At 27.7% G+C, this 13544-nt stretch overlaps 1 protein-coding gene across 1 annotated transcript in view; it reads right to left on the bottom strand.

Moving 5' to 3' along the window:
* Window positions 1-13544, bottom strand: part of LOC136092363 (uncharacterized) — a 122596-nt gene that overhangs the window by 82330 nt on the left and 26722 nt on the right. The window contains exons 4-5 of the mRNA XM_065820429.1: window positions 13192-13482; window positions 11364-11504 (exon numbers count right to left, since the gene is read on the bottom strand). Coding sequence (XP_065676501.1) covers window positions 11364-11504; window positions 13192-13482 — 432 coding nt within the window. The remainder of the gene's footprint in view (window positions 1-11363; window positions 11505-13191; window positions 13483-13544) is intronic.

Here is a 13544-nt window from a genome sequence, read left to right as displayed (position 1 = left end):
TCTCGTGTAATTCACTGCTTGTTAAAGCAAAGTTCCCATTGAGTATTACTTGGCATCTTCAAATTAATTTTTAGATATTTTATTTAAGTAGCCCATTGCTTTGTTGATGCAGCAAAGATCTTAACTGTTTTCCTGTATGTGCATAATCGGAAATTCCACTTGAAGTTAAGCTTATTTTTATCGATGAAAAAAAATGACAACAGAAGCAGCAATTTTTTCTTGTATTTTTTCACAAGTAGAGAGCGGTATTTTTTTGGTAGAACAGTCATTAAAATACTTTTAATGACTGCTCCTGAGATTTCCCTGTTTTTCAATTAGATAGGACATGTTGTATGTCTAAATATCAGTAATTGCGGTCTGGGAATTTGAAACTGGGCATATTCGATCTTTAAGAGTGTCATGACCGCTCAGGTGATCATTTTAGGGGTGGTTAAGGGTGGTCCGGGAATATTCCGATGGTTTTTCAATCAGATGGTACATGTTGTATGTCTAAATAAGTAAAGCAATTGATATCAGGAAAAATAAATCTGGCCATATTTAGTCTCTAGGAGTGGTTATAATCGCACAGATAGGTGTGGTCATGGGTTGTTAAGATATTTTTGATAAAGTTGAACTTTATTAACATATTTTTTTAATATATATAAGAGTCTAGTTGATGACATACTTCATGCATTAGTACATCAAGAGCCCCTAGGTCTCCTCAGGTTAAATCGAGTCTTTAGCTTTTCCCTAACTCCCTCATAATCTGGACACCTTAGTAACGTAGCTGCAAAGTATTTTATCATAAAATTATAATTTGTTTGAGGCCTGAAGAATTTTAACGTGTAGTGCTCTCTATTGTTTTAGTCTAAAACAATAATATTAGGTTGTATGAAATGACTATTTTATGGGCGTTATTTAAATGTACAAAACACATTTGACACATTTAAAGTACAATTTTCTAGATAAAACGGCATTTTAGAAAAGTTATTTAGATGACATTAAAACTGAAAGTACTAGATGATATAGTTTTCACACTTTCAACACAACAAGAAAAAAATTTTCTCGTAAACAAACTAATTTCTTTTTACTAAACTAAACTTTTTGCATAAATAAAAACTTTTTGCATACATAAATACAAATAATAAATATTCTCTTCAGTGACGGATCTAGCATTTTTTGGTGTTTGAGATCTAACTTTCAGAAATGAAGGAAACTCCAAAACATTTGTATGTTTATATTTATATCAAATAATAATGCTTCGAAAAAATTGCGATGATTGGAGGCTGGGAACAAATAAGCCCCAATATTTCGTCACCCTCTCCCACCACCACCACCCACCCCAAACGTGAGGGCAACAAATTGATAAAAAAAATTTTACTTTTCTTAACTAGACTTATATTCTTTAATAAATTCCAAGTTTTATAGTATTATCTGTCAGCGTTCAAAAATTATGACCGTATAAAGTTTAAACCCCCCTCAATTTGAAAGCGTTACAAATTTTATATGGTCATCATTTATAAATGTTGAGAGATAATATTATAAAAATTAAAATTTATGGATGAATAAAAGTCTAGTTGAGAATAGTACAAAAAATATTTTATCAACTTGTTGCCCTCACGTTTGGGGTAAAGGAGGGATGAAATTTTGGAGGTTATTTAATTCCAGCCTCCAAATCCTTATTTGTTCCCTATTATTTTATAAAATGTTCTATTAAATTTTCACAATAACATTAAAATTGCTATTTAAAAACGATTTTAGCAAGATTTAGATGATAAAAACTGTACTTTATTTTTTGTACTTCTATTTTTCTTTCTTCTTTTCTATTCTACTTATTTTTTATACTTTATATCTTTATACTTCTTCAGTTTTCAAATCAAAATCTACAATTTGGAATCATTTACAATAAAAAGCCTAGCACCTACTGCGAGTAATTTTACTCGCAGTAGGTGCTAAAATTTACAACTAAATTTTTTGAGCTCAGCTGAGCTCAGAAAATTTAGTTGTAAATTTTTATCTATATATGAGAGTGTAATTTAAAGTAGATCACATGTGCGACCTAGTGTGGCGCAGTGTTTTTCTGCTTGTGTAAAGATAAATGTTAAAAAAAATGTTGCGCATTTTAAGGGGTTTTATTGAAAAACACTTAAAAAAATTAAGCATAAAAAATAAATTTTCATATTTCTTTATCTTATTTCAATTTATGATGTCAATAAACTAATATAGACTTTTAAAAAATTAGAATGTTGTAAAATTGTCTTGCTACCCTCATATACATATTTTACATATTCACCAATATTTCAAAAATAAAATATTGCCATTTTTGAAGTAAAATTGATACACTGACCTCAAAAATTACAGTAGGGAAAAAATTATATCAGTTTAAGAGTGCTGGATTTCTCTAGCTTATATTTACAAAAAGAAATTACTCTAATATAAAAGTTTTGGATGTTTTTACAGCAAAAATGCATTCAGAAGGCTTAAGTTCATGCAAAGCAATTAAAAAATATGCCGCCACTCATTCAAGGTTTACCATTTAAGTTTACACAATCAAGGTTTACCATTGTTTAAAACAGCGTAAGCGTAAACTTAAAGCATATGGATTTTTATTTGAACTGAATCATCATTAAGTGAATCTGTTTTAATCTTAATGTAGCTCGTGTGAGATAATTGTTTACTTAATGTAAACTATTAAGTGAGTTTTGAAAATAAGTTGATAGTCAATCTTCAATATAATTAAATCTTCTTATACAAAAATTTGTTGTTTTATTTTTGCTTGTTTAATCTCTCTCTCTATTCATATTTGTTAACTTTAGAAAGCTTGAGTCATCTATTTTATTTGCGAAATAACTTTCAAGAGCAGCAGAAGTTATAAGATTTATTATTGTAAGAGCAAGTAGTACACTATTAATTATTATTTTGTGCATGAAGCGTTTTTTTTTAAATTAGATTGAAATAACTAGTCTTTATCATATTACATACATGTAATTTTTTTCTATGATATTTTACCAGTTTTACGAGTAGCACCAAATAATATCAAAACAAAACTAAAATATGAAACATTTGGATTTATTTAAAATACTATGTAAGCTTTTGAGTCAAAAAAAAAATATAATAAGTCTTTTTTTTTTGGGATGAGTAATCTTATATGGTCTTTTTTTCCATATTTATGAATTAAAAATTGAATTAAAAACAAATTTGAAAAAGCAGAAATTATAATGTTTGATTATAATGATTATTAAAAATTACACAATGTGCATGAAAGCCATTTTTTTTGTTGAGATTTAATGCACATATCAACTTTTTTTTTAATGAAGCAATTATGAAAGATGACGCTTTTATATGAAATTCCTTCATTATTTACTTTTATTATCCTAATATCTAGTTTTGTGCTTCTTTCTTCAATTAATATTATATATGCAATAATATGTTAATAATTAATAATAATATCCATTATACACATAACATCTTCAATGTTATTTTAGTCTACTAAATATTGCATAAACTTTAACGGTTCTACTTTAAATAGACTTGTAAAATTTTTGGCTAATTAACTAGTTTTTCACTTTTTATTTCATTGAATTCAGTCATCAATACGTGATTTTTTGTATATGATAGAAATAAAATAAATACAGCAATAATAAATACTATATACTAGAAAGAAAATAAATACTTCAAAACCATAAAAGTTATGTATTAAAAGATGATTAAGAGAATAATGTAAATTGCATAAACTTGCATAAATTGCATAAATTACATAAACATGCATAAATTTATCAACTACAATTGTTTCTGTAACTTTTAGAATTTCAAAATGTTGATTAATTATACATTTGAAAATTATGTGTTTACTATTATGTATTTTTAGCTGATATTCTTCAAGGTTAACATTTTAATTTGGTTACTTTTTCTATAAATACCGGTGGCTTTCTACTCTTTAATCAATTTCAATATACTTATATTGGTATGTTTTGAATTAAAAGATAAATAGTTTGAACCGGTTTTAAATCCCAAACTAGTGTTGTTGTTTTTTTACCAATTTTTAAACGTTCAGTACAAGCAGCCGAATTTAAACCATACTCTTAGCATCAATTTTCTAAAATCTGGATCAACAGCAAGATTTTTTAAAGTAAGTTATCATGGTTTGAATAACTTTGAATTGACTCTTGATGAAAGACTGTTTCCGTGCTTGTTGTTTATTTGTAAAGTTTCAGAATCTGTATGACATTAGATGCAACCTCTTGTTTTTATGTTTTTCATCCTGGTCAACTTAAGCTAATCCTATATTATGGCAGGTGAGGTTCTTTAGCGATAGTAAAAGCAACTTACCTAATCAGTATGGCACACATGTAGAAAGCATAATGAGGTTTATATAGTTATGTTAATGCGTAATTAAATACTTGATAAACTAAATGTGGCAATCATATAGATCATACATTTAAAACGCATATTTTTGTCTCATTTTAAACGTTAACCACATTTTAAACTATAAATATAGTAAATTGTGATTCCACTGAGGAAAATGCAAGAATATTCATTGACATCACGCGGTTTACAACTTTATTAGTTTTAATTAATTTTTATTACTCGGTGTAGTTGTGGCGATTTATAAGTTATTCGAATTCTTTTATTTGGAATTAGCATGATTTTGTCAGCGTATTTCGTCCAAACAAAAGCTTTATATGCTATAATTTTTATTACATCAAGTTTTTATAATGTTTAAAGAAACTTTTCTCTTTTTATATAATTTTTAAAACTTTTTTATTACCCCTAATTGTGAATATAAAGAACACCATTTTTGAGTCTTTAGATCAATTCCGCTCAACAGCGTTAACTTAATTTTAACTAAAATTTTTTGAAAAAGTTTCTTAATCTACTATAGATCCTAGCTCTAATTTGTTCTAGTACATATTAATTTAATATAATTGTCACAACACAACATCTCAAACAATTTTCATAAAAAATATTAGAATTACGACCAAGAAAGCGCCTATAATTAAAAAAAATTGCCAATAAACGATCAGAACAGATCAAGTTATTAAACTGTGATGTTCATTTCACCTTAAAAGCTTATTTATTTAAAATCTTATTCAAATTTGAACAAGCGATCGTGATTTTAAGAAGATCTTTTTTTTAAAAAAAGATTTTTTTTTAAAAAATAGGAATCTTTGGTCTGGGTTTTTTCACTACAAACATTTTTATTTTATGTTTACGTTTATTTTATGTTTATGTTTACGGCAAAATTTATTATTTTAATTTTTTTCGTCTTTTCATGGTTCACAGACCAAATTTAACGGAAATGTTGTAGTCAGCAAAATAATATGGAGACCCTATAATTATTAAAAAAGTTAATAGATAAAAAAACCAATTTTTTACTGTTAATTTGATGTTATTATTACTCTGTATTTGTTATTTGGTTTTTTTATCTTCAAGCTTGCTAAATTCATATTGGTTTTCTAATTTTTTTTTATTAATTGTTTTTGCAACGGTGGCATTGTCACTATTTAAATGAAAATTGATTGTGTGTTTTTTTTAAGGAGGGGGAGGGGGGGGGGAGAGTAAGACAATTCCAGTCTCTTTGCTAAACTTTATAAAACTTTGGAATGCATAATATGTTTAAAAAAAAGGCTTTTTATATTTGTGTTTAAATAAACAGTAACAATAGTATAACAGTAATAATAATATAATAATCTAACAGTTTAAACTAGAAAAAGGTTTTTAGATTATCAATTGGCATAATCCACCGATTCGCAGATCACCTTCCGACGCCCTAATGCGTGAATTCATATATAATAATGCTCGTCACAATTTTTTTACAAATCGTATAGTCAATGATTGGAATAACTTGTCTTCAACATGCAAAAAGGCTCCGTCAGTTAACGCATTTAGGAATAGAATTGACAAGTATTTTTTTTCTACAACTGCAAACAGTACATTTACTGAAGATATGCTGCACGTTTATTAATTAAATTCATGCCATTAGTAGCTACAAATATTGACTTTTTAGACATTATTTGTTATAGACGTAAACTTTAATTAAATGAAAGCAATCTTTTTTCTCTTTTTCTCAATTTCGATATCAACTTGCTATGAAATAACAAATGATTTTTTTTACTTAAAGTTTATATTTTACAAATCATAAGTTCAAGCACGCCGGAAGGGCCTAAGGGCAGGGATGGCAAATCAAAACACAAGAGCACTTGCCAAAATATCAACACAATATTTTACTATATATCATATGTAATATAAATAAACCTTTTAATTAACCCTACCGTTCTCCAAAAAATACACAAAAAATTTCACTTTGACTACTTTTACTATTACGAACCGCGTGTACAGTGCAATTAGCACTAAAGGTTATAACATGCTATTAAACAGTCTACTAAATAAACCAATTGTTTTTTAGCTACTTTCTAGATTCAATAGTATATTTCATCCAATGCCATTCTTAGCTTTACAAGGTGCTAGAACGATTTCAAGTGTATTTACCGAAATAATTCATTCTACTGTCATTCATTTCAACGAACTGTTTGGCAATTTTTTTAATGTTAATTTTGTCGATGTGTTTTTTGTGTTTCTGATCAAACATTATGTTGTTCAGGCCTCCAGTTTGTGACCCAACCCATGTTTTTACTCTCCTCATTACGCAAAAGTTTCTTTCACATGATGATGTCAATAGAGGCATGGTGTAGTAAAGCTTCATTAATTTGTGTGTTTGTTTATTGGCGACTTTTGCAGATGGCATGGCATCAAAAATATCTGCAATTTTTGCCACTATGGAAACACTCTGTATTTTGATTGAATCGATAGCATTGTACAGGTTAATAATTTTTCGTAGCCCCTTCAACTAAACTTTTAGTTCCTAAATGTCAACATCGTTAAAAAATGGCATTCCAAATAAAAACGGTTGGGAATTTCGTTTATTCACCGATGAAATCAAAACTTCTTCTATATTTACAGCTGTTAATCCATCCTGTTCAAACCTCTCACTCAAACTGTTCTGAATAGCAAAAATGTCTTCAAAATAAGATTTCCTTTGTTTTTTCTCTGATTTGACAGGACCAGTCATTGCACCGCCCAATGTAAGCTTCTCAGTAATTCAGATTCATTGTCTTGGTTGACTCCAGGTATTTTTTTTGTCGCCTTTAAAACTCTATTGAATTCCTTATCTGATCTAAGTTCTGCAAATCTCTGAGACCATTTCGAATGCAGAATACTGCACATTACCTGTAAAATTAATTTCTTGTAACTGCTTTGGTAGATTCTCTAGCATAGCAAAAAATTCAAAAGTGCTTTGCAATTCAAAAAGTTTTTACTGATGAAAGCTGAGATATTAAACCTTTAATTTGTGCTCTTGTATCTGCAGCAATAGTCTTTTCACTCTGAAGACTGTTCAATATTGTACGGGGTTCTGCAATCTTCTCTAACACCACTTGTAATGCATTTTGTTCGTGTTGTCCATCAAGTCATTGACATAGACTTCAGTCGCAATGTTCTGTATTCATCTGATTCAGACTCATGCAATATATCCTTTTGGATTTGTTTGAAAAAGGCAACACGATTTGGATATGCCCCAGCAATTGCATAAATTGACTGAACAATGCTGAGAGAATCTGACAGTAGTGATGATATTGCATATGTTTCCTTAACAATCAGCTCGCTGTAATATGGCATGCGATGAAAATATTGTGCTTGCTGTTCAAAAACATTTTTCACTTTGCTACCAAACATTTCAAAACTGATGCTCCGTCAAAGCCAATTCCTTGGAATATACAACTTTTGCACATTCCAAGTTGCACCTCAAAAGGATATCTTCAATATATGTCACTAAGGCATTTGAAGATAGACTGTTGACGCATTCATATACTCTGATAAAATCTTCATTCATTTCATAGTTGTCACTGCAAGTTCTTATATTAAACGACATTTGTTCCTTTTTAGTAATATCTTAGCATTCATCTGAAAGTACCAAATAGAAATGTTTATCTTGATTAGCTTAACAATCTGCCTTCGTGCTTCTAAGGTATGAAGTTGTTCTTGCTGTTGCAAGATGTCATGAGATAAAACATAACGGTTTTCAATTATCAATATTTCTAATGCCTTATCACTTTTACTCTTACCCAAATTAAACTGGTAAATATTGGATTCTTCATCATTATCACCTTTTATTGCTACACCCTGTCAAAGCAATGTTTTCAATGTTCCGAAATAAGCTAGCAAGCCTTTTCTTCGAACTGCTTTCTTCTCCGAGTAGATTTGGTCAACTTGAGCATTAATTGTTGTAAACTTTATATTTTCTTTCTCAATCTTTAGAGCACTTGCTGCCTTATGAACACTGGAGTCCTTGTGATCTTTTAGTACTGCTGCAGATTTGCTTCATGTTCTAAATCCTTTCCCGACTCCATGCTTGAACACTCAATTAGAACATGAATCATATTTTGTACATATTTCACAAAAGACAGCTTTCAGTAATCGATCATCAGATAACCAAATAAGTCCAAGCCTTAATATAAGTTCTTCCATTTCTGTCACTGATTTTTTTTATCAATTTCACTAAAATCCTCCGCTTTTCTAACAAGATTATCCGTTAGAATTTCACCATCTTCTCATCGGACTCTTGTTTTTCTGTTTTGTCTATTTTTTGACTGCCTATGTCAACTTTATCCTGACTCTGTAGTTCACCGTGAGGGTTCTCTGGCTCCACTGGTTCAGTTGTTGCTTTTTTCAACAAAGTGGTAATTTTGATGTGATAAGGTGATGCTTCTGCTTTTGATAATTCCTTAGTTTTTTTCTTTTCAAGTCTTTTGGCCTTCGGCATGACTGCTCAGTGATTAAAACCGTTACATTTAAGTTAAGATTACGATTAAGAAATAAATTACTAAGAAATATAAATTTGTACGCAAATAATCGTCGAAACTAATCACCACTCGAAAATAATCATCGAAAATAAAAATACTGACTGAAAAAACTATTGCTATATTGGTTTTACAGCTGTATGTGGTCTTTATAATGTGTTCCTTTCTTTTTCTCAAAAATAAAAATACAACTCAGAAAACATCTGCTTTTTTGCAAAACATCTACAAAAAAACATTTGGAATATATATAAAAAAATTAAAGTATAACAACAAAAATTTGTAAGGTATGTCGATAGCAAAATAAAATAAAATTTAATGCAACGTATTTTATTCAATTTTGAATTAATTTTTGGAAATAAATTAGTTCTTCATGTGATTGCGATTTACAAAAAATTCTTTAATGTTGGTATGTTTACATAAGTGGTTTCTGAGTTGTGCCACTGCTGCTATTGATTGTAGGCCTTTTTTTCTCTTCAATGAAATATTTATAATGATACATTAAACTAAGTTTTGTTTAAATCAATTTAAAGTGATTCTCTATGAAAATTTGAAAAAAAATTAATCTATTACCACCTATCCCACCTATTACCAGTTCCAATTGGTAGATATTGATAATAAAATATTGATAATGAAATGTTGGATCATGAAATGCTTTTAAAGAACAAAAATTTATAATACCTATTTCCTAGAAAGGGCACATTCATGCTGCCCTTGTCACCCAGCTAAAAGGGCAGGAGTAGCAGTTGCTACCCTAGGCTGCCCCTTTCCAGCGTGACTGCATAAATTTTTGTATAATTTATTTATTTATTTTTTAATAATTTTTATGTTATCTAAAAAGACTTATTTAAATATATTACTATTACTAATACTCTTGATAATTATTATAAAACTATCAAATATAGACGAGGATGTGGCCGGGAGCCCTAACTGTTTTTATACATTTATTGTTTAGGAATCCTGGGGGTCAATAATAATTTTATCTCTTATATTACTCGTCGTTACTTTTTACTTTATAAAATTTTAATTTGTATTAATAATTGTCTAAAACTTTTTAAAGGTTAAACCCTTTTTTAATTTTTAAAAATTTAAAAAAATTAATTTTTAATAAAAACGTAATTTTAAAACCCAGTTTCCCGGTAGCTAAACATTAATATTTTACACAAAAGTTATCAAAACTGCATTCCCCATACCACAAACGCATAGGAATCCAAGCGTGCTAATCAAAATTTTAAAAATTTGACTTTTGAATGAAATATGATATACCCTAATGTGCACGTATGTAATGGTTAGAAATAAAGGGTGCCACGAGGCCCTCTGATGTTAATACGTATTAAGTTTGTCTAATATATATATATATATATATATATACATATATATATATATATATATATATATATATATATATATATATATATATATATATATATATATATATATATATATATATATATATATATATATATATATATATATATATTTTGTTGGCTTTCCCGGCCAATATATATATATATATATATATATATATATATATATATATATATATATATATATATATATATATATATATATATATATATATATATATATATATATATATATATATATATATATATATTTTGTTGGCTTTCCCGGCCAATATATATATATATATATATATATATATATATATATATATATATATATATATATATATATATATATATATATATATATTTGGGTGGTTCTTAAAACAACTTTTTTTGAAAATGACTGCTGGCACCCCCTGAATATGTTGTGTATAATGAAAAAATGCTGGATTTGAAAAATTTTTGAATATAAAATATTTTAAGGGGTTGCTACAGACCCTCGAACATTAAATAGGTCCCTAATATTATTAAAAAAAACGTTTTTCAAAAGTATGTCATGTTGGGTCTCAAATGAAGCGAAATTATATAAAAATTTCAAAAATATGAATCATTTTATAAAAAAATATTAATAAAAACAATTATAATTGAAAAATCTTGTTAAATAAACCCTATTTTTTGTTTTTAGTTGAAAAACGTTATTTTCTGTTTACTAAAATCTAAAATAATCAAATTTTAATAAAATAATCCATATTTTTGAAATTTTTATATAATTTCGCTTCATTTGAGACCCAACATGACATACTTTTGAAAAACTTTTTTTTTAATAATATTAGGGACCTATTTAATGTTCGAGGGTCGGTAGCAACCCCTTAAAATATTTTATATTCAAAAATTTTTCAAATCCAGCATTTTTTCATCATACACAACATATTCAGGGGGTGCCAGCAGTCATTTTCAAAAAAAGTTGTTTTTAGAACCACACTAATATATATATATATATATATATATATATATATATATATATATATATATATATATATATATATATATATATATATATATATATATATATATATATATATATATATATATAATTTATATGCCCACTGTTATATATAAATATCTACAAACGTATTTTGAGTTGCCCTGGACTTTTTATAATTTTTCAAACTTTTGTCATCACCTTTAACAGTTGCACTGATCTCCATACTTTTAAAATGTTCTAAAAATAATTCGTCTCCTTCAGGTGTCAAGCTCCATAATTTTATAAAATCTTTAACAGTTATCTTTGGTACAGTTATACTTACGTTAACCATGGGACTTTCTAAACAAAAAACAATACCAAATATTAAAATTAATAATTTTATTTAAAATTGAAAAGTTGTAGGTTCAATGTCAGGAAAACAAGAATATGGGAAAGTGTTCCAAAGGGTTGAAGTGCACGGAATAAAAACTAGACAAATTAATTTTTTTAGAGCATGCATGGTAGTACAGATTCTGTAAAAGTATGTAACTAATGAATGAAAAGTCAATCAAGAATGAGTTTGGGTTGATGGAACTAGAGATAATAGCTCCTTTGAGCAGCAACCATGATAAAATTTGTAGAAAAGAACTTTGCAACAATGGGAGAGAACCTCAAACTTGGCAGATAAAGCAGGTCCAACTATGTTTATAATGCGTTTTTGGACCTTTTCTAGATCAATGATAATGATCTAGAAAAGGTCCAAAACGTGATAATCTTGAATAAAACGAAGAGAATGGCAAGCACGTAAGAAAAAAAACAAACTTAGCAGATGCTACCTTCGTAATTGATTGTATATAGGGCTTCCATAAAAGGTCAGTAGCGAATAATAATCCAAGAAGACCTAAAAAACAGGACTCAGTCAGAAGGTTTCCATTTATTAATATAGAAGTTTCAACAGTATTTTGATAGTTGTTTACAGTAAATAACTGAGCATTGTTGATCAGATTCAAAATTGAGTGTTTGTTCTAAGCAATTAAAAAGAAAAGATTTTTATCAAAACAGATGTAAAAAAGTGAATTATCAGCAAACAGAGTCAATTTAGATGTGAAATTGTCAAGAGGATCATTAATGTTGATAAAAAACAAAACAGGATCAAGGATAGAACTTTTAGCTCTCCAGAACTGGAAACGAAGAAAGGTGTAGATCCTTGAAGATGACTTTAATAAAGCGGGTAGAAAGAAATAATTTGATAATCTCAAAGTTTTCTCACACCAAATGATGCAAACTTATGAAGAACAATTGATGATATGATTTAATCATAGATTGACTATGCCTCACAGTCTCCATCTAATGGACAATAGAACCTTTTAGCCAAAGCAGTTATTAAGTCGGTTGTTGAATAAGACAATTGAAAACGGTATTGATTGTCTGAAAGTAAGTTATTTGATTCATGGGATGTCAGAAATTTGTTAATATATAAACAGTTGATGATCAATATTTATTTGACAAAATAATACCTCTTTTTTTGGAGGAAATTTTTTTTGCAAAATGGTAATTTTTATGGTTTATGTTTTTTTTTATTAGTTGAAATTTTTTGTGGTAGTCCAAAGTCATGTTTTCTAATGTGTATTAAATAATATATGCAAAATATCTATTAAAAGGCTGTAAAATGTTGGTAGAAATATTTTATTTGTACTTTTTTATCAAATTATGTTCATAAATATTATTATCAATTCATACCAGTTGTATTAATTCATTATCAATTCATGCCAGTTTTATTATCCATAAATATTATAATTGATTCATACTACTTATGTTTTTTGACTTAAGTGAAGGACTTCAGTAAGAGTTTAGGTTTGGGTAGGTACAATCAATGTATGAATGATATTTATTACAGGGAAAAAATTTTTTTATGAAATTTATGAATTATAGTTGGCATTTTAAAAAAGTGCGTAAAAAATACTTCCAGGCAGTTTTCATTCTTTGTTAAATCAAACTACTATTTAAATAATTTATATTAAAAATATAATAAAATATAATAAAATACCTGTTAAATTATATAAAATAATAGTTTCAAATCCGTTTAGTTTGCCTTCTAAAACAAAATTAAATTTTGGTGTGTTTGATTGTGATTCCTTTGGAGTGTCAGTTTTAGTAGTAACTCTTCGTCCAGCTGAAGGTGAGCTTCTAGGAATTTCTAATTTGAGATTTATTTGACCATCCAGTTTAATCATAGATTGGCTATGACTATAAATACCATTATAACCTGCATCAATTGATACATATGTATCATTTATGACAAGTGATCTCAATAGAAGCTTGTTACTTTGGATAAAATCTAAAACAAAATTTTTGAAAAATATTTTGAAAGGAAATTGAAAGTGAATATGAAAAAGAATA

This window comes from Hydra vulgaris, chromosome 15 (genome assembly GCF_038396675.1).
Source record: "Hydra vulgaris chromosome 15, alternate assembly HydraT2T_AEP".
In the NCBI taxonomy this organism is placed as follows: Eukaryota; Metazoa; Cnidaria; class Hydrozoa; order Anthoathecata; family Hydridae; genus Hydra; species Hydra vulgaris.
Note: the sequence above shows the minus strand (reverse complement) of the source record. Positions and strands in the feature narration are given on the sequence as shown.